The 18,615-nt window shown below is 45.5% G+C and overlaps 1 protein-coding gene across 2 annotated transcripts in view; it reads right to left on the reverse strand.

Annotated features, from left to right (window-relative positions):
- The window catches only part of LOC120936143 (cytochrome P450 2K1-like), a 42,913-nt gene extending 25,082 nt beyond the window's left edge, over nucleotides 1–17,831 (reverse strand). The window contains exons 1-5 of one of the 2 annotated variants that reach the window (XM_040348282.1): nucleotides 17,738–17,831; nucleotides 6,709–6,901; nucleotides 2,296–2,458; nucleotides 2,002–2,151; nucleotides 1,411–1,571 (exon numbers count right to left, since the gene is read on the reverse strand). In XM_040348282.1, the coding sequence (XP_040204216.1) occupies nucleotides 1,411–1,571; nucleotides 2,002–2,151; nucleotides 2,296–2,458; nucleotides 6,709–6,882 (648 nt within the window). In that variant the 5' untranslated portion in view covers nucleotides 6,883–6,901; nucleotides 17,738–17,831. Of the gene's footprint in view, nucleotides 1–1,410; nucleotides 1,572–2,001; nucleotides 2,152–2,295; nucleotides 2,459–6,708; nucleotides 6,902–17,344; nucleotides 17,439–17,737 lie in introns of those variants that run through there. The other variant, XM_040348281.1, reaches the window with a different exon arrangement.
- Nucleotides 17,832–18,615: the final 784 nt, after the last annotated feature.

The raw sequence follows: 18,615 nt of genomic DNA on the forward strand, positions 1-18,615 counted from the left end.
ATTGTGCCCATCTGCAGCCTCACTGTGCCTTTGATCTCCCGTTGCGTCATGCAACTGCAGTCAGCAGCCGTCCACTGTAACGAAAACCCACCTTTTGGTATACCGTGATAGACGGAACATGGATTCAGTTTCCCAGCATTGTTATCAGTGTTCAGTGTTCTATCTATCACGGATGAGGAGGAGGTGGGGCTTACAGTTATAGTGAACCGCCCAGGCTGCAGTTAAGACTGACACAGCGGGAGACCCTCACTCAAGTATAAGCCGAGGAGGTCTTTTTCAGCATAAAAAACGTGCTGAAAAAAACAGCTTATACTCGAGTACCGTATTTTCCGGCGTATAAGACGACTGGGCGTATAAGACGACCCCCTAATTTTCCAGGAAAAATTTTGGTTTTGTGATATACTCACTGTATAAGACTACCCCCTTCTTACTGTCTTTCTGGAAGCTGAGGGGGAGCCAGAACCGCTGACAGAAACAGGCTTTTTCAAATCGCACTGTGCCATTACATTACTCACTGTGCCATTACATTACATGCCCCCACTGTGCCATCGCTTGCCCCTCACTGTGCCATTACATTACATGCCCAGACTGTGCCACTGTGCCATTACATGCCCCCACATTGCCACTGTGCCATTACATGCCCCCACATTGCCACTGTGCCATTACATGCCCCCACATTGCCACTGTACCATTACATGCCACCACATTGCCACTGTGCCATTACATGCCCCCACATTGCCACTGTGCCATTACATGCCCCCACATTGCCACTGTGCCATTACATGCAACCACATTGCCATTGTGCCATTACATGCCCCCACATTGCCACTGTGCCATTACATGCCCCCACATTGCCACTGTGCCATTACATGCCCCCACATTGCCATCACTTGCCCCTCACATTGCCATTGTGCCATTACATGCCCCCACATTGCCATCACTTGCCCCCACTGTGCCTGAACTTGTTGCCCCCCCCCAGTGCAATAACACTCACTTTTTTCCCCAGCGCTGACAGTCTAACATGCTGCGATCGCGAGCGTGAATGATTTCAAAGCCGCGCCTTCACTGCAGAGTGTTCTGTGATAGGAGGAACAAAAATCTTCCCAGCAGCGCCTCTGTTATGTTTTCCGCCTATCACGGACGTCTTCTCATCTCGTCCGAGGATGAGAAGGCATCTGTGATAGGAGGAACAAAGAACAGAGGCGCTGCTGGGAAGATTTTTGTACTGAGACTGTACCCGGCGTATAAGACGACCCCCGACTTTGGATGCATGTTTTTGCATCCAGAAAGTCGTCTTATACGCCGGATAATACGGTATATACGGTAGTCTAATAGTTTCAACACCTCAGAATGCCCTACCATGCTTATAGCTACCCTAATCATGCAAGTATAAAACTTATTGGCACTTACTCTGATCATAATTCTTCCAAAGCTTCTAATATTTTCATTAATTATGCGCATCAGCTTCAGGATTGTTGGATCATCATATTCAAATCTGTCACCCAGTAAAATAGACACAATTATGTTGGCAACCGCAGCATTGACGATTGTCATATTTTCAAAGGGTTCCCCTAAAATTGAGAACAAAGGTTTTAAATATCCAGGTTCAAGAAAAATCCAGACAATTATTTTATTTTTTTTAAAACAACAGCATTGTATTGGGGTAGTGGTCAAGAAAATCAATCCTGGCTTACGAACCTTAGGATTTGTATGTGGAAATGCCTGACAAAACCATTGTCTGTGGTTTTATTTTTCCTCACTCTATTATACAAAAAAAATAAAAATAATACTATCTGCTTTATTGCTCTCTGCCTGATGCAAACCCCTCCATTACTTCCTTTCATAGTGGTGCAACAGGGAGCAAAAGAAAATCTCCCCAGTGGGGGAACAGACATCAGCGAAGCCTCATAGAATAGGGCTGGGACTTTACTTGGGGTACAAGGAACAAGTAACTATACTAGTTTCTAAAATATTATATGGCTTACTCTGGTACAAACTCACCTTTGTAGGATTTTAATTCCTGTATTAAACATTGTGCTTCCTCATTAATTGTGTTTTCTATAGATCTCCTTCCCATTCCAAAATCCCGTAATGTTGAAAGTGTAAACCTTCTCATTACCTTCCAATTCTCTCCATGAGCAAATAATATACCTAAAAACAAATGATATTTTTAATGATTTAGCTAGGCTAAGCACATTTTAGTTATCTTGATTGATTAACTTTAAAAGTCATTAATTAATCATGATTTCAACTCCTGTTTCTGGGTGCTTTTTTATAGAACATTCTGTGATTTACCATTTCCATTGGATGTTCTAGCAGACATTGCAGTATATGGTCTTTCATAAAATTCCTCAGCATGGTTGATAAGTGCATCTTTAACCGTGTCATAACCACATAGGACAACCATCTTCTCCATACCTAGCTGGATGCTAAATACAGAGCCATACTCCTCAGACAGCTATAAAAACAATGCAACAAAAATTAATCATATATTGATAAATAGACATGTGCACACTGAAATATTTTGTTTCGGAATTTCGTTTTCGTCCGAAAAATAAAAATGTAGTTACTCCCGAAATTTGTTTTTATTTATTTAGTTTAGTTAAAAAATGCATTCGTCCGAAAATTTTAATTAATTAAGGTCGAATCTGTCATTGAAGGCTTATGGTGTCCGTCGAATGTTCTAAGAAGATTCGACGAAGCAGCTAAACTGTACAACACCGCAATTGTACATTTCTATAGTAGTAGTAGTAGTACTAGTAGAATTCTAATGTTGTATGACACTAGTAATAATTATATTTATTGGGAAGGAGTGGCTTGCCGGTGCCAAAGATGGACGCCTAATCCACCAGCTCTGCAGTGAGGGAGGACAACGGAGCGACTCCAGCCCGCCCGTTACACGGGAATCAAGCCATCTTCACCCACAGCAGCCGCACAGCCCGATCGGTCATGTCCCACAAGAGGATGGGGGGAACACGGACCGAAAAAACTAAAACTACCTTTATGATTCCGTCAGAGGACCAGGTCAGTGGCTCACATCATGGCGGCGGAGGTGACGGCCTATCCGAGCCGCGTGTAGCGTACACGGATCTTCCGGACGATAATCGGGGTGAACTGGGCACTTCAGTGCTGCCTGGATCTCCCACAAAAGGGACAGAGATAGACCCCCTTACTAGTAGCCCAGCCAAGGCCCGGATGGATACACCGCTCTCACGGCAGCCCCACACACTAATTGAGCCCCAGGCCTTAAAGGATCACTAAAGGAATTATTTTTTTTAGATAAATAGCTTCCTTTACCTTACTGCAGTACTGGTTTCATGTACTTATTGTTCGTTTTTGCTTTGAAGTTGCTGTAATTCTGCTCTGATCTCCACACTTCCTGCTTGTCTGGCTCCTTAAAACCACAGTACTGGGAGCTTGTCACGGTGGTCTAAGCTTTCATTACTGTGTGTCTAAAACTTAACAGAACCAATCAGATTCATTTTAAAAACAAAACACTGCCCTGGATTTGTTTGTTTTTGTTCTGTGTGTCTCTCTAGTTCACAGGAACATGAAACCAGTTCAAAAGTGAAACTAAACTGCAGGCACATTATAGGATTGATTTTTATCTATTTGTAATCATTTTTAAAAGGAATCAGTTAACTTTTATGTCTCTATACCCTGTAAACAGTCATTTCAGCCAAAAAATGTTTTCCCTTTAGTGACCCTTTAATCCGCTCCAATCCAATGAGGCCCTGCACAGCTCCTTGGCGTCTTTCCCCACCTCAGGGGAGCCAGTCATGCATACAGTATTAAAAGACATGCTCATATCACTCCAATCATCTCTAATGACGGATCTCTCCTCCCTATTTCACAAGATAAACTCTGATTTACATGCAGTGGGTCAGAGAGTTTCCACGATAGAAATGGGTATGACAGAATGTACTACCACTGTGAATGATTTGATTGACACATATGAAGAGGTAAGAGATGAGCAGGAATGGGTCCGGGCCAAGCTGGCCGATTTAGCAGACTGCTCCAGACGCAATAATGTAAAATTAAGGGGGGTCCCGGAGACTATCCTACCGGTAGATTTACAGAAATATGCAAAGGATCTCATACACACTATTCTGCCTGATGTTTCGCCCAGAGACATTATTGTTGACAGGATCCAGAGAATAGCGAAACCATCCCACTTAGCAGCTTCTGTGCCGCGAGATGTACTTATGCGTGTACACTTCTTTCACGTCAAGGAGAGACTAATGACCGAAGCCAGATCTAAATCGCCTCTTCCCCGACCATACGAAGGGGTCCAACTTTTCCCTGATTTTTCCAAATACACACTACAGCTCAGAAGGAATTTGAACCCCATAACCAAGGGCCTCCATAACCATAAAATCCTATACAAATGGTGCTACCATGCGACTCTCCTCATTACTAGGAATGGATCTACTCATACCATCGGTGACCTTCGGAAAGGCATGCACCTTCTGCATGAATGGGGCATCATCCTGGAGCCCCCCTTGGATGTAAACCTGCCTTTGCCACAACGCAAATTGCAGACATCCCGTCTTTACCAGGGGTCCAAAGGGAACCAGCCTAGGTCCAATACCTGATTGTCAGGCACACAGCAACTATGAAAATCCTTGCTGTTCGCTGTTTACTGCTTACTGTTCATTGTCTAATCTTCCTCAGTTATTAACTGTTTTTCCCCCTATAGCGGAATAGCTGTCATCAGCCTGTTTCTGCTTGTTTACGCCACAGCTCTCCCTCTGGTAATCAACCCGCACCAAACTGGAAAACGTTCACCATTGTACCTACTCGCATAACTATTCTGACTTGTTGACTTATTTTCGCAGCTCCAGTTCCACAATCACAGCATCACAGACCCAACCATCTAGTGGTCCCGCGATTTTGGGTACAGTACGTCTCTATCGCCACTCGCTTACCTACGCCAAACCGTAAGTGTTTCACATCTTCTCTCATACACTGCACACCACCGATATCCAGCAATGCCAATCACAATCTTATCACTCAATGCCAAGGGCTTGAATCATCCGGCTAAAAGACACTCTCTGTGGCACACGGCAATAAAACTCAATAGCGACATAATCTGTGTTCAAGAGACTCACCTAGAGGCCATGTCGATAGCCCTCGAACCATGCCACTTACTCAAACATTTGTTATCGGAAATTCCAACAGCAGATGTCCGATGGAGCATACACACAGTCGGATTTTCCAACAACAAGCTCACATTGAACATTTGTTGTCGGAAATTCCGACCGCGTGTACGCGGCATTACCCTCTGCTTCATCATCACCCCATTTATTTTTGCAGCAGGTAATAGAGGTTAAGGAAGCTGCTGGCTTTTAATTTTTTTGTTAAATTTTTTTGGGCAGACCGCCACTTTAATTTGGATGGCTGGGTCTCCATGGTTATGCAATTAACGGATCTCCAGCTGTTGCAAAACTACAAGCCCCATAATGCCTCTGGGTGTCATGCTTATGGCTGTCAGAGTCTTGCTATTCCTTGTGGAACTTGTAGTTCTGCAACAGCTAGGAGGTCGGCTAATTGCATAGAGTCTAGACCAGTGATGGCGAAACTTGGCACCCTAGATGTTTTAGAACTAGATTTCCCATGATTCTCATGCACTTAAAAACAATAAAACTTGTGGTGAGGAAAGTAAAGTTGAAGGAAGAAAGGAGAATAGCGAATTCAGGCATAGTGATAGGAAACAGTCCTTTTTCCAAATGTAACACTTCTCTGTGCCACTCTTGCTTGAGTGGGTATAGCGTACCCGGACAGGCCTCTCTCACTGACCTGGCAGCCTGAAGTTTTGCTCGGACCTTTGTAGGATAAAGTCTCTGCCACAGACCCTCCTTAAAATGAACTTCAGGGAGACACCTCTGCCACAGGCCCTCTCTGACTGCAGTTACAGAGGTAATCCTCCTTAGGTGAATTACGCCCGGATCTCCTTCTTAATGTCGCCCAGGTACCGACTGACAGGTGATCAATCCCTTAGTGTCTGGCTACCTTGATCCCCGGTGGTTTGTCCAGGCCCTTTTGGATCACCAGCCTCTCAATGGCGCTCCTCAGACGGACTCCCCACCGAACAGCCATACCGCTTGGGATCCTCAAGGTGGGAACCCAGTTGCTCACTGGGTCCCCGTCGCTGTTCAAATGCTCCAGGCCAACGTGGCCCCGAAACCAGGAACACCGCGTGGCACGCACGCCCCGGTAGGCCATAACGCCAGGGCGCCGTGATGTGGCCACCCTAAAGGTGGGTGCCACACTGGACGAAGAAGAACCCAGCACCAATGGCATCTGCCCCATAAATTCCCTCCCCCAGCATGCACAGCGAGGCTCAATACTCCCTCCCCCCGATTGGCTGCTGGGGAAAAGCACCCAAACCTTGACTCCACTGCTGACACCTACTGCACAGGGGTGGGAAGGACACCCCTGCACAACAGAATGTGCCCACAGCACAGCCAAGCTGAGACAGAGACCCTGCTTTGCACATAACAATTTAGATCAGAGTTTAACTACACTCTGATCTCCCTCTAAATTTAAATAACACCGGTACTTAAAGTAACCAGGCGCTACACTAACATCACTTTTTTCATAACCAAATTTGTCATTTATGTTTACTGATCTTTTTAATAAGTTCCATTTACAAAGAACAGCAGAATAGTTTGTGTTTACAAAGAACAGCAGAATACGTTTTATTACCTTCATAAGGGCATAGTGAGGTTTTTGTAGGTCAATCATATGCAAGCTTCCAATGAATGGTAGAGGCTTTGGCCCTGGAGGGAAGTTTTTGTACTTTTGATTTTTTTGGTCATTATAGGTTTTGACCAAAAACAAGATGACTATGATGGACAGAAGAATGGTCACAGGATCCATGGCAATTGTGTCTTCAAGTCTAGAGGGAAAGGGAAAACAGAGAGTTAACAAGAAGCATTGCACATTGTAATGGACAATATCAGTTGGCTTGTTTGTTTGGTCAAGTCCACTCTAATGCCTCGTACACACAGCGTTTGGCCGGGAATCCCGGCTGTGTGTATGCTCCATCGCAGTTTTTCCCCCAAAAAAAAGCAGGATTTCTTTTTCCCCGTCAGGAAAAAATCCTGGCGGGAAAACCGTTCGGCTGATTGGTTTTCCGAGGGGAAAAAAACATGCATGCTCGGAAACAATTCGACACATGGTCGGGAGCATAGAACTTAATTTTGTCGGCTTGTCGTAGTCTTTTACGTCACTGCGTTCTTGGCAGTCAAAAGTTCACCAGACTTTTGTCTGAGCGTATGTATGCAAGACAGGCTTGAGAGGAATTCTGTCGAGAAAACCGTTGTTTTTCTATCCAATGGAAAACACGTCCGTGTGTACTAAGCATTAGCAAAAAAATAAATAAAACATTTCTGGTTAGGATAAAGCAGTGAAAAGTTTAATATTTCATAATTTTAATACTGTCTGTGACCAATTTTAGTTTTGGATAGTGCAGGAAAGGTTTGCTGCCTTCGTCAGGTTTCTGTGATGAGAGATTGTAATGGAATGCAGAGCAAAAAAAAACAACCTTTTTATAGTAGAGTGAGAAAGGGTCAGAACTTCTTATACCGCGTACACACGATCGGTTCATCCGATGAAAATGGTCTGATGGATTTTTCCATCGGTTAACCGATGAAGCTGACTGATGGTCAGTCGTGCCTACACACCATCGGTTAAAAAATTATCGGGTCAGAACGCGGTGACGTAAAACACAACGACGTGCTGAAAAAAACGAAGTTCAATGCTTCCAAGCATGCGTCGACTTCTGAGCATGCGTGGATTTTTAACCGATGGACGTGCCTACAAACGATCGTTTTTTTTCTATCGGTTAGGTATCCATCGGTTAAATTTAAAACAAGATTGAATTTTTTTAACCGATGGATAAATAACTGATGGGGCCTACACACGATCGGTTTGGTCCGATGAAAACGGTCCATCAGACCGTTCTCATCGGTTTGACCGATCGTGTGTACGAGGCCTAATTCTTTTTATTGATCTCTGTGCCAGCTTATCACAGTGACAAATGCACCCCCATTTCTTGCACGGGTGTCACAGAAATCCTAATTCTTCCCCATTTTATACAAAACGAAGATGCACTTTTATCAAACGCAGATAATTTATCTCATTTCAGTTCTTAGCAGTTCTCAGAGAAGGCCCATACACACGATAGGACTTTTTGATGGTCCGACGGATGTGTTTGATTGGACAATTGTTTTCGATTTTTCATAGGACAAAATGTTCGCTGTGCATGCTCTCAAACTTTGACAACAAATGTCCGATGGAGGATTATCCGATTGTGTGTACACAAGTCCATCGGACTAAATTCCAAACACGAATGCTCAGAGCCAATGCTAAACATCAACCAACAATAACAGAAGTTGCCCGAAGGGTGGCGGTAAAGAGCTGAAGAACCACAGGATTTGATGAAAGTTAGCTGAAAAATGTTCTGCCGTGTGTGTATGCATACCAAGTTCGCGGACAACGCCCATTCGGACAAAAATCCACAGAAAACTTAGATGGAAGTCTGATTGTGTGTATGAGGCTTCAGGCTGGGTTCACACTACTACACTACTTTCATCCTACTTTGCTCTGCTACACTGGTCCTACATTTATCCTACATTGGTCCTACATCCATCCTACTTTCATGAACAGGATACTACTTTGGTCCGACTTCAATGATATTCAATAGGCCTGAAGTAGGATCAATGTAGGAACAAAAGTAGTACAGGGAGCATTTTCAAAGTCGGACCGACTTGTGTAGGACCAATGTAGGACACTACAAGACGCTCTCATAGGGAAACATTGAACACTGAGCAAAGTAGGATGAAAGTAGTGTAGTAGTGTGAACCCAGCCTTAGAATGAGAATAGAGAAGTCTTTCCTCTGAAAACACCTGAGATCTGAGTAGGAGGAGGGATGTCTGTGATCTCCTGCAGTGCCGATCCTGACCTCTCTGGGGCCCTAAGCACAATTCTGCTAAGGTGCCCTCTACCCGGCCCGTGATACCGTGAGCTATGTAAACCATATGCCATTGCCACACCTGCGTTTTGGCATGGCACAGTGGCAACAATTGATGGCACAGTAGCTGCGTTTGATGGCATGGCACAGTGGTAACAATTGATGGGCACAGTGGCATGGCACAGTGGCTGCGTTTGGCATGGCACAGTGGCGACAATGGCATGGCACAGTGGCGACAATTGATGAGCACAGTGGCGACAGTGGCATGGCACAGTGGCGACAATTGATGGGCACAGTGGCATGGCACAGTGGCTGCGTTTGGCATGGCACAGTGGCGACAATGGCATGGCACAGTGGCGACAATTGATGGGCACAGTGGCGACAATGGCATGGCACAGTGGCTGCGTTTGGCATGGCACAGTGGCGACAATGGCATGGCACAGTGGCGACAATTGATGGGCACCGTGGCATGGCACAGTGGCTGCGTTTGGCATGACACAGTGGCCACAATGGCATGGCACAGTGGCGACAATTGATGGACACAGTGGCGACAATTGATGTCACGGCACAGTGGCGACAATTTGGCACATTTATATAATTTGTGGCCCCCTGGTACATCTTATGCACAGGCTGACAATTGACTGAAACACACAGGCTCATGTATTGTGCATAGTCTGCACACAAATTCCGGACCTGGTCACAGCAGCCTGCTTCTCCACCCAATCCCCACTATTGGACAAATGTCCAGCTACATATCAGGTTTTTTTTTTTCTATTTAGCCATATAACATTCACCTCCTACCGTTTCCAGAGGCACTGGCGGGCAAAATGCTATCTGACCGTCACCATGCGAGTTATAGCACAAGTGATAGGCTGGCTGTGCTTCTCTCCTCTCCTCAGAGTCAGACTCCACCCCCCAGGAGCAGGGAGCTTCAGCACTTAGCCGCTCGCGGACTACAGCTCCCATAAGCAATAGCGGCTGTCTCACTGACTTCACCTGACTCACTGAAGTCTAGTGAGTCATCGATTCAGCGCCGCAGGTGGATACTCGGATAGCCGCGGCGGCGGCCATTGTTTCGGTTAGGAATCGCCGTGATACAAAAAGAAACTCCATGCTTCCCAGCGGGGCCTCGAGTATTTTCCGGGGGCCCTACGCAGCTTGCGTAGTCTGCGTATAGGGCGGATCGGTCCTGATCTCCTGAGACACCTGTGTGATTACAGAGCAGCTGAATTTTAAAAGTGAAACCAACGTATAAAAGAGCATTTAATTACATGAAAATAATAAGCACTGACCGCTGGTGCTTTTTTTTACCGGTTCCCGATCGACTCGAGTCTATTTACGGGGGTAGAATGTGCCCTGTGCAAAACCCTGTATGGGGTTTCCTTTAAGAGCCGCCAAAGGGCACATGCGTGCGCTCCGTCCTACCCTCCACCTGGTTGCAACTCCCCTCTCTTCCGTGCACCTGGCTCCGTCCTACCCTCCCCCTGGTTACAACTCCCCTCATCCGTGCACCTGGCTCCGTCCTACCCTCCACCTGGTTGCAACTCCCCTCTCCTCCGTGCACCTGGCTCCATCCTACCCTCCACCTGGTTGCAACTCCCCTCTCCTCCGTGCACCTGGCTCCGTTCTACCCTCCCACTGGTTGCAACTCCCCTCTCTTCCCTGCATCTGACTCCATCCTACCCTCCACCTGGCTGCAACTCCACTCTCCTCCGGGCACCTGGCTCCGTCCTACCCTCCCCCTGTCTGCAACTTCCCTCTCCTCCATGCACCTGGCTCTATCCTACCCTCCACCTGGTTGCAACTCCCCTCTCCTCCGTGCACCTGGCTCCGTCCTACCCTCCACCTGGTTGCAACTTCCCTCTCCTCCGTGCACCTGGCTCCGTCCTACTCTCCCCCTGGTTACAACTCCCCTCTCCTCCATGCACCTGGCTCCGTCCTACTCTCCCCCTGGTTACAACTCCCCTCTCCTCCATGCACCTGGCTCCGTCCTACTCTCCCCCTGGTTACAACTCCCCTCTCCTCCATGCACCATACCTCCCAACTTTTTGAGATGGGAATGAGGGACACCTCATGCACCCTTAAAGGAGAATTGACCCCCAAAAAAGATTAGCTTTTCAAATTTACAAATGCAGCAATTTAGGATTTGGGTGAAAGGTTTAGCACACTTTTTGAAAAATAAATAGTGCATTTTATTTTAACCAAAATGAGGAGGAAAGAGGGACATTGCTCCAAATCAGGGACAGGTGCATGCACCTGGCTCCACCCTACCCTCCACCTGGCAACAACCCCCCACTCTTCTGTGTGCCTGGCTCCGTCCTAACCTCTAGCTGGCTGCAACTTCCCCTCTTCTCCGTGCACCTGGCTCCTTCCTACCCTCCACTTGACTGCAACTCCCCTCTTTCTGTGCACCTGGCTCCATCCTACCCTCCCCTTGGCTGCAACTCCCCTCTTCTCTGTGCACTTGGCTCTATCCTACCCTCCAGCTGGCTGCAACTTCCCCTCACCTCTGTGCCCCTGGCTCCATCCTACCCCCCACCTGGCTGTAACTCCCCTCTTTCTGTGCACCTGGCTCCATCCTACCCTCCCCTTGGCTGCAACTCTCCTCTCATCTGTGCACCTGGCTCTATCCTACCCTCCACCTGGCTGCAACTCCCCTCTCTTTCCTGCACCTGGCTCCATCCTAACCTCCACCTGGCTGTAACTCCCCTCTCTTATGTGCACCTGGCTCTATCCTACCCTCCACCTGGCTGCAACTCCCCTCTCTTCCCTGCATCTGGCTGCATCCTACCCTCCACCTGGCTGCAACTTCCCCTCTCCTCCGTGCACCAGGCTCTATCCTAACCTCCACCTGGCTGTAACTCCCCTCTCTTATGTGCATGGTTTAGGAGATATCCCCTGTATGTGCCAATGTCATCGACACACGCGCACTAAAGCAAACTGAAGCAGATTGGGTTTACAACCACTTTAATATGGCCACATGGTCACAGTTGGAGCAAACCCAAGCTCATCCTTAAGGCCCGTACACACGATCGGATTTTCCGACAGAAATTGTTTGATGGCAGGCTGTTGTATGCTCCGTTGGACAATTGTTGTTGGATTTTCTGCCAACAAACGTGGGATAGCATGCTTTAAAATTGTCTGCCAGCAATTGTGTCTTGTCGAATTTTCCGATCGTGTGTACACAAAAGTCCATTGCACAAAACTCCAAAGTACAAACACACATTTACAGAAGCAATGCTCACCATAACACAACATTAGCAGAAGTTGCCCAAATGGTGTAAAACACACAGTTTCGTGTTTGTTGGCCGACAATTGTTTGCCGTTTGTATGCAACACAAGTTCACGGCTAACGCCCTTCAGACAAAAGTCTTGCGCTTTGTCCTATGAAATTCTGATTGTGTGTACGAGGCTTATCCTTTATAGGTGTACCTCCAAAAGCATAGATGAAGACTGGACTGGAGCAAGGGGGAATTTTCACCCAGGGACAGTATTAATAGGATATATTGGGCTGGTGGTCTTTTAGTGGGGGATATTGAGTATTAAGACTGATCAGAGGGGGACCCACAGCCATTGACACATCCTGAGCAATAAATAGATACCTACCTGTTCAGACCCGTGAACTAAGCATCTGACATGGAAGTCTTCCAGCACCAACTTCCTTTTCAGCTCTCGTGTCATGTGACCAAAATGACCAGCGCTACAAAGGAAGCTGATGCCAGAAGATGTGGAAAGGTTTGTCGCCATAAACCTTTAGGCTGGGTTCACACCTATGCGAATTTGATGCAGATTTTCTCTGCATCCAATTTGCATAGCAGGAGAATGTGACTGGCTCTCTGTGGAGCTGTTTCACATATCTCCACAGCAGGTCTGGTGAGTTCTGCAGGAAAAACGTGTGCTTTTTTTGGTCCATTTCAGGGCTGAATTCAGCCCAAAATTCGGGCTGAAATCAGACATGAAACGGTGAACCAGGAAGCAACGGAACCCTGCTGTGCAATGGCTTCCTCTTAGGTGTGAACCCAGCCTTAGGAACACCTACATTTCTCCATGCCCACCAATCACTGAGGAACTATGGCACACTTAGTGTGATGCCCTTTTTTTTAAAGTGGTTGTAAACCCACTCTTGTCACTTGAACCTACAGGTAAGCCTAGATTAAGGCTTACCTGTAGGTGCAAGAAATATCGCCTTAACCTACATGGTTAACCACTTCCCGCCCGGTCAATGGACAATTGACGTCCGGGAAGTGGTTGTGAAATCCTGACTGGAAGTCTATTGACGTCCTGCAGGATTTCATGCCGGGGCGCGCAGCGCGGCGATCGGTGATGCGGGTGTCAGTCTGACACCCTGCATCTCTGATCTCGGTAAAGAGCCTCCGGCGGAGGCTCTTTACCACGTGATTAGCCGTGTCCAATCACCGCTGATCACGATGTAAACAGAAAGAGACGTTGATGGCGCTTCCTCACTAGAGTAGAGAAGAGCCGATCGGCGGCTCTCCTGACAGGGGGGGGTTTGCGCTGATTGTTTATCAGCGCAGCCCCCCCTCAGATGCCCACACTGGATCACCATGGAAACCCACACTGGACCACAAGGGAAGGGCTGTAAAAAAAAGGGCAGTAAAAAAAAAAAAGAACTGAATAGATGCCAATCAGTGCCCACAAATGGGCACTGACTGGCAACATGGGCACAAGTGATGCCCAGCAATGCCATCAGTGCCACCCCTCAGTGTCCATCAGTGCCACCCCTCAGTGCCCATCCATGCCCACCTATCAGTGCCCATCTGTGCCACCTATAAGTACCCATCAGTGCCACCCATGAGTGCCCAGTGTCGCCTATGAGTGCCCATCAGTGCCACCTCATCGGTGCCCATCAGTGCCACCTCATTGGTGCCCGTAATCAAAGTAGAAAACGTACTTATTTACAAAAAAAATTAAAACTTTTTTTTTTTTTTTCGGTCTTTTTTTTTGTTGTTGCGCAAAAAAAAAAAAAAAACGCAGAGGTGATCAAATACCACCAAAAGAAAGCTCTATTTGTGGGAACAAAATGATAAAAAAATTGTTTGGGTACAATGTAGCATGACCGCGCAATTGTCATTCAAAGTGCGACAGTGCTGAAAGCTGAAAATTGGCTTGGGTAGGAAGGTGCGCAAGTGCCTGGTATGGAAGTGGTTAAGGAGATATTTTCACAGAAACGGGCGCACTGAGCGGTGCCGTTTTTGTAAATGGCATTAACTGGGTTAATGCCGTGTTTTCGCCCATGTGCGGGGACCTGCCAGTGACAGGAAGAGCCATTTTTGATGCCCCGCCTCTGCACTGCCTCCTGGCGTGGTGGCCATCTGTAAGCCCAGGGGCCTCATAATCTTCTATTGCCCGGGGGCCCCATGAGTTGTCAGTCCGCCCCTGTCTGAGACTGCTGTTTACAAGAGGCAGAAGGCTAGACTGGATCGGGTCTTCTGTGTCACTGGCTGTTCTGATACTCACCAGAGACGCCACTGCAATCTGGGCCATCACTACTCAGAATAGTTGAGGGGCACACAATGCTACCAGCTTTTTTGAGCTGCATCCATTTATAAATGAATTACAGACATGGAACTAACACCGCTACCCTAGGAATTTCTGGTGCTGTTCTAGATGTGTCCTAACATAGCCCAGGTTCTGTTCTGGCCCCCTTCCAGAGTGCTGGAGTTGTGCGTGCTATTACATTTAAACACTGTAACTGTGTCCACTATTACATACAACTATTGCAACTGTGGTGCACACCTGGTGGCTGCCATTGGGCCTACTCCTTCGAAGAATTTATCTATACCAAAGAGTTACCTCTTTACTTGAACTCCTAGACATATTGCTGCAATACTTAGTTAATTTACCGTAAATCTTCTCATTATCCTGTGCACCAACGTTCTTAAAGGGCCCCAACGTAGCTGGCAGCAGAATTATCACAAAGACTTATTCCAGTCACTTTATCCTGAGAGCAGTTCTGTGTTTAACTCTGAGTTTCATCTTGCAGACCTAAACCTAGCCCCTTTGTTTGAGAGCAGTTGTTGTTCTACGATTTTTTTTAACTCTTATTTGGCCACTTAGGGCATTTAATGCAGAGCGCTACTGTTTATGCCCTTGGGGGTCACAGTGTAAGTTGGAGTCCACATCTTTTACTGAAGTCTTTAAAGCGGGGTTCCAACCACAATTGGCATTTTTTAAATGTATGTCCTTTCATCATGCGTTTTTATAATATAAATCCGGTCACTTACTTTTTTACAATCCGCCGCCGCTCCGCATAGTTATTCAAAAAAGATAGTTTTATAAAACTATGTCCACACCGTTGTCATTTTGCTTGTGGGCATTATGAAGCCCACAAGCACTTACTTCCTGGAAGTCTTGGATGGGGAGTGATAATTGGGTAGCGCACTGCATCCTGGGAAATGATGACTCACATTTCCCAGGAGCATTAGAGGGAGATGATGTCAGTTTCCATCCCAAATTTTTTTTTTCATTATTGTGCTCATTAGACCTAAAAAAAAAAAAAAAAAAAATGGAAATGCCTGTTGCTATGCGGTCCCACAAAATCTGCCTTTGGAATTTTGTGGGACCGCATAGGATTTTGTGGGACCGCATAGCAACAGGCATTTCCATTTTTTTTTTTTTTTTTTTTAGGTCTAATGAGCACAATAATGAAAAAGAAAAATTTGGGATGGAAACTCCACTTTAAGGCATCAATTATACGTCACACTGAGGGAACACACAGTTGACCCCTTGATCGCCCCCTAGTGTTTACCCCTTCCCCACCAGTGTAATTTACACCCAGGGAACATACTTAACCCCTTCCCCACCCCCTAGTGTTAACCCTTTCACTGCCAGTGGCATTTTTATAGTAATCCAATGCATTTTTATAGCACTGATCGCTATAAAAATGCCAATGGTCCCAAAAATGTGTCAAAAGTGTCCGCCATAATGTCGCCATACCGAAAAAAAAATGCTGATCGCCGCCATTACTAGTAAAAAAATAAAATATTTATAAAAATGCCATAAAAATACCCCCTATTTTGTAAACGCTATAACTTTTGCGCAAACCAATCAATAAACGCTTTTTGCGATTTTTTTTAACGAAAAATAGGTATCGGCCTAAACTGAGAAAAACATTGTTTTTTTATATATTTTTGGGGGATATTTATTATAGCAAAAAGTAAAAAAATATTATTTTTTTCAAAATTGTCATTCTATTTTTTTTTATAGCGCAAAAACTAAAAACCGCAGAGGTGATCAAATACCACGAAAAGAAAGCTCTATTTGTGGGGAAAAAAAAAAGGACGCCAATTTTGTTTGGGAGCCACGTCGCATGACCGCGCAATTGTCAGTTAAAGCAACGCAGTGCCGAATCGCAAAAAGTGCTCTGGTCTTTGACCAGCAATATGGTCCGGGGGTTAAGTGGTTAATATACCCTTATTGCGATTTTTTTTTTTTTTTTTACCAAAAATATGTAAACAAACATATATTGGCCTAAACTAATGAAGAAATTAGTTTTTTTGTTTAAATCATTTTTGGGGGTATTGTTTATTTTTTTCCCAAATTTACACTCTTTTTTTTATAGCGCAAAAGGGTGATCAAATAGCACCAAAAGGAAGCTCTATTTGTCGGGGAAAAAAATGCAAATTTTGTTTGGGTGACCGCACAATTACCAGTTAAAGCGACGCAGTACCGAATTGTAAAAAGTGCTCTGGTTTAGGAACCTTCCGGGGCTGAAGTGGTTAAATAGTTGCAATTCTAGGAATCTAGAATTTGCAGCCTGGATTTCCCCTGGTATTAACAAAAAGCCTTTAGCACTACAGGCTGTGCCTGCAAGACTTTTTCCTCCCATCACCCTCTCCTTGGCCATGTCACAAATCTACAGTACTGCATAACATGGTGACAGAATAAAGAAACTATGGCAAACAAAAGCAAAAAGGAAGCACTGCTGGTGTTTTCCACCACTAAGGCGTTTAATCATAATAAACTATACAATACAAAGGTGTACTGTAAATAGACACCAGACAACATCTGAATAACCAAAAGAATAAAAAGCATTTTAAAAACACTCAAACTACAGAAAACGATACTGCGGCGCTGCAGTGTTTTTACTTGTTAGTGTGGACTTTATTTTTATCAGCTGTAGGGCACAGCATCGTGATCGTTAACCGTGATTTGGGCTTTACTTACAATTCCTTATGTGGTAGTCTCAATTGTAGGCAGGAGACGTTGATCAGCTCTGTAATCTTTATCTTTGTGTAGATAAAGTGAACAGGCATACTATTGGTATCTATATATTGTGTATGCTTATATTGTTCACACACACACAAACATAAACATAAAAAAGCAACAATTTTAGAGATCCTAACCTTCACTGCTGGTGTTCTGAAAACAGGCTGGTAAACTCTTCTTGGATGCTCCTCTCTGTTATCCTGCTTTGAACTGTATATCTGCTTTGTATATCTATGTGTGGAGATTTATATTAACAGCCTGTTGATATTTTACTCCACAAATCTCCAGGCTACACCTCCTCTCCACTGCTGCTACAATAAACACACAACATGCAGTACAATGTCCAAGCAAAACATTTGTTAATGTTCCATTCATTTCTTTTGGATAACACTGTTTAACCACTTAAAAGGAGTTGAACACAAAAAGTTGTTTGTGCTAAAATGACTGTTTACATGGTATAGAGACAGAATAGTTAAATGGATCCTTTTAAAAACGATTAAAAAGCAATTCAATTCAATCATTTATTGTACCTGTTGGTTTCTGCTCTTCACTTCCTGCTTCTCTGCACTGTTCATGTGACCATAGTGCTTAGAAATACATTTCCCAGTATCCTCTGCAGTTTAAAAAAACGTGCACGAGAGCTCTCTCACAGTTTTTGCATAAACCAATCTACGCTCACCCGTCAGATGTTGCCCCTGTGCCTCAATTACCCGTTTCTACTTCATGTTTGACACTCCAGGCATTCAAACCATCTCATATTACTGTGCATGTGCTTATGTCTTTGCTTGTTTTTTTTTCTTTTTACTGCAATCTATTCCACTTTATTTCTCCGTGTCTCTCCATACAACCCCTTGATGATGCGTGCCCGTCTGGACTGTATTGGAACGACTCGTGGTGGCACTTGACGAATCCTGGTAATCCCGTTTGCACTTGTTTATATGGTTTGCACTGTTTTACCTTTTTTCCATATGTTATGCTTGTAACTAGAGTTGAGCGAACCCGAACTGTAAAGTTCGGGTTCGATACGGACTTTGGGGTTTTCCTGAACCCGGACTCGAACCCGAATATTAAGGGGAACCCCGCCGTCAATTTAAAAAAAATGACGTGCGGTTCCCCCTAAATATCCATAACCAGACCCTTTATCCGAGCACGTTGACCTGGCCGGCCGCAGAAAAGAGGGGGGGACAGAGTCTTCCCTCTTCCTGGGCTTCCCCAGTGACGTGTCAGAGGGTGCGGGGTCACGTGACGGGTGGTCCTGCCTCCTATATATAAGTAATGTCACAGCTTCAGCGCGTCATTCGCTGGGCTGTGTCCAGCAGTGAGAGGAGGTCAGCGATGCTGCGCTCCGGATGAATGGATCTTCTCATCGCTGGAGCGGAGATCACCCGTCGCTGGATCTTCTCATCGC

Source organism: Rana temporaria, chromosome 4, assembly GCF_905171775.1.
Source record: "Rana temporaria chromosome 4, aRanTem1.1, whole genome shotgun sequence".
NCBI lineage: Eukaryota > Metazoa > Chordata > Amphibia > Anura > Ranidae > Rana > Rana temporaria.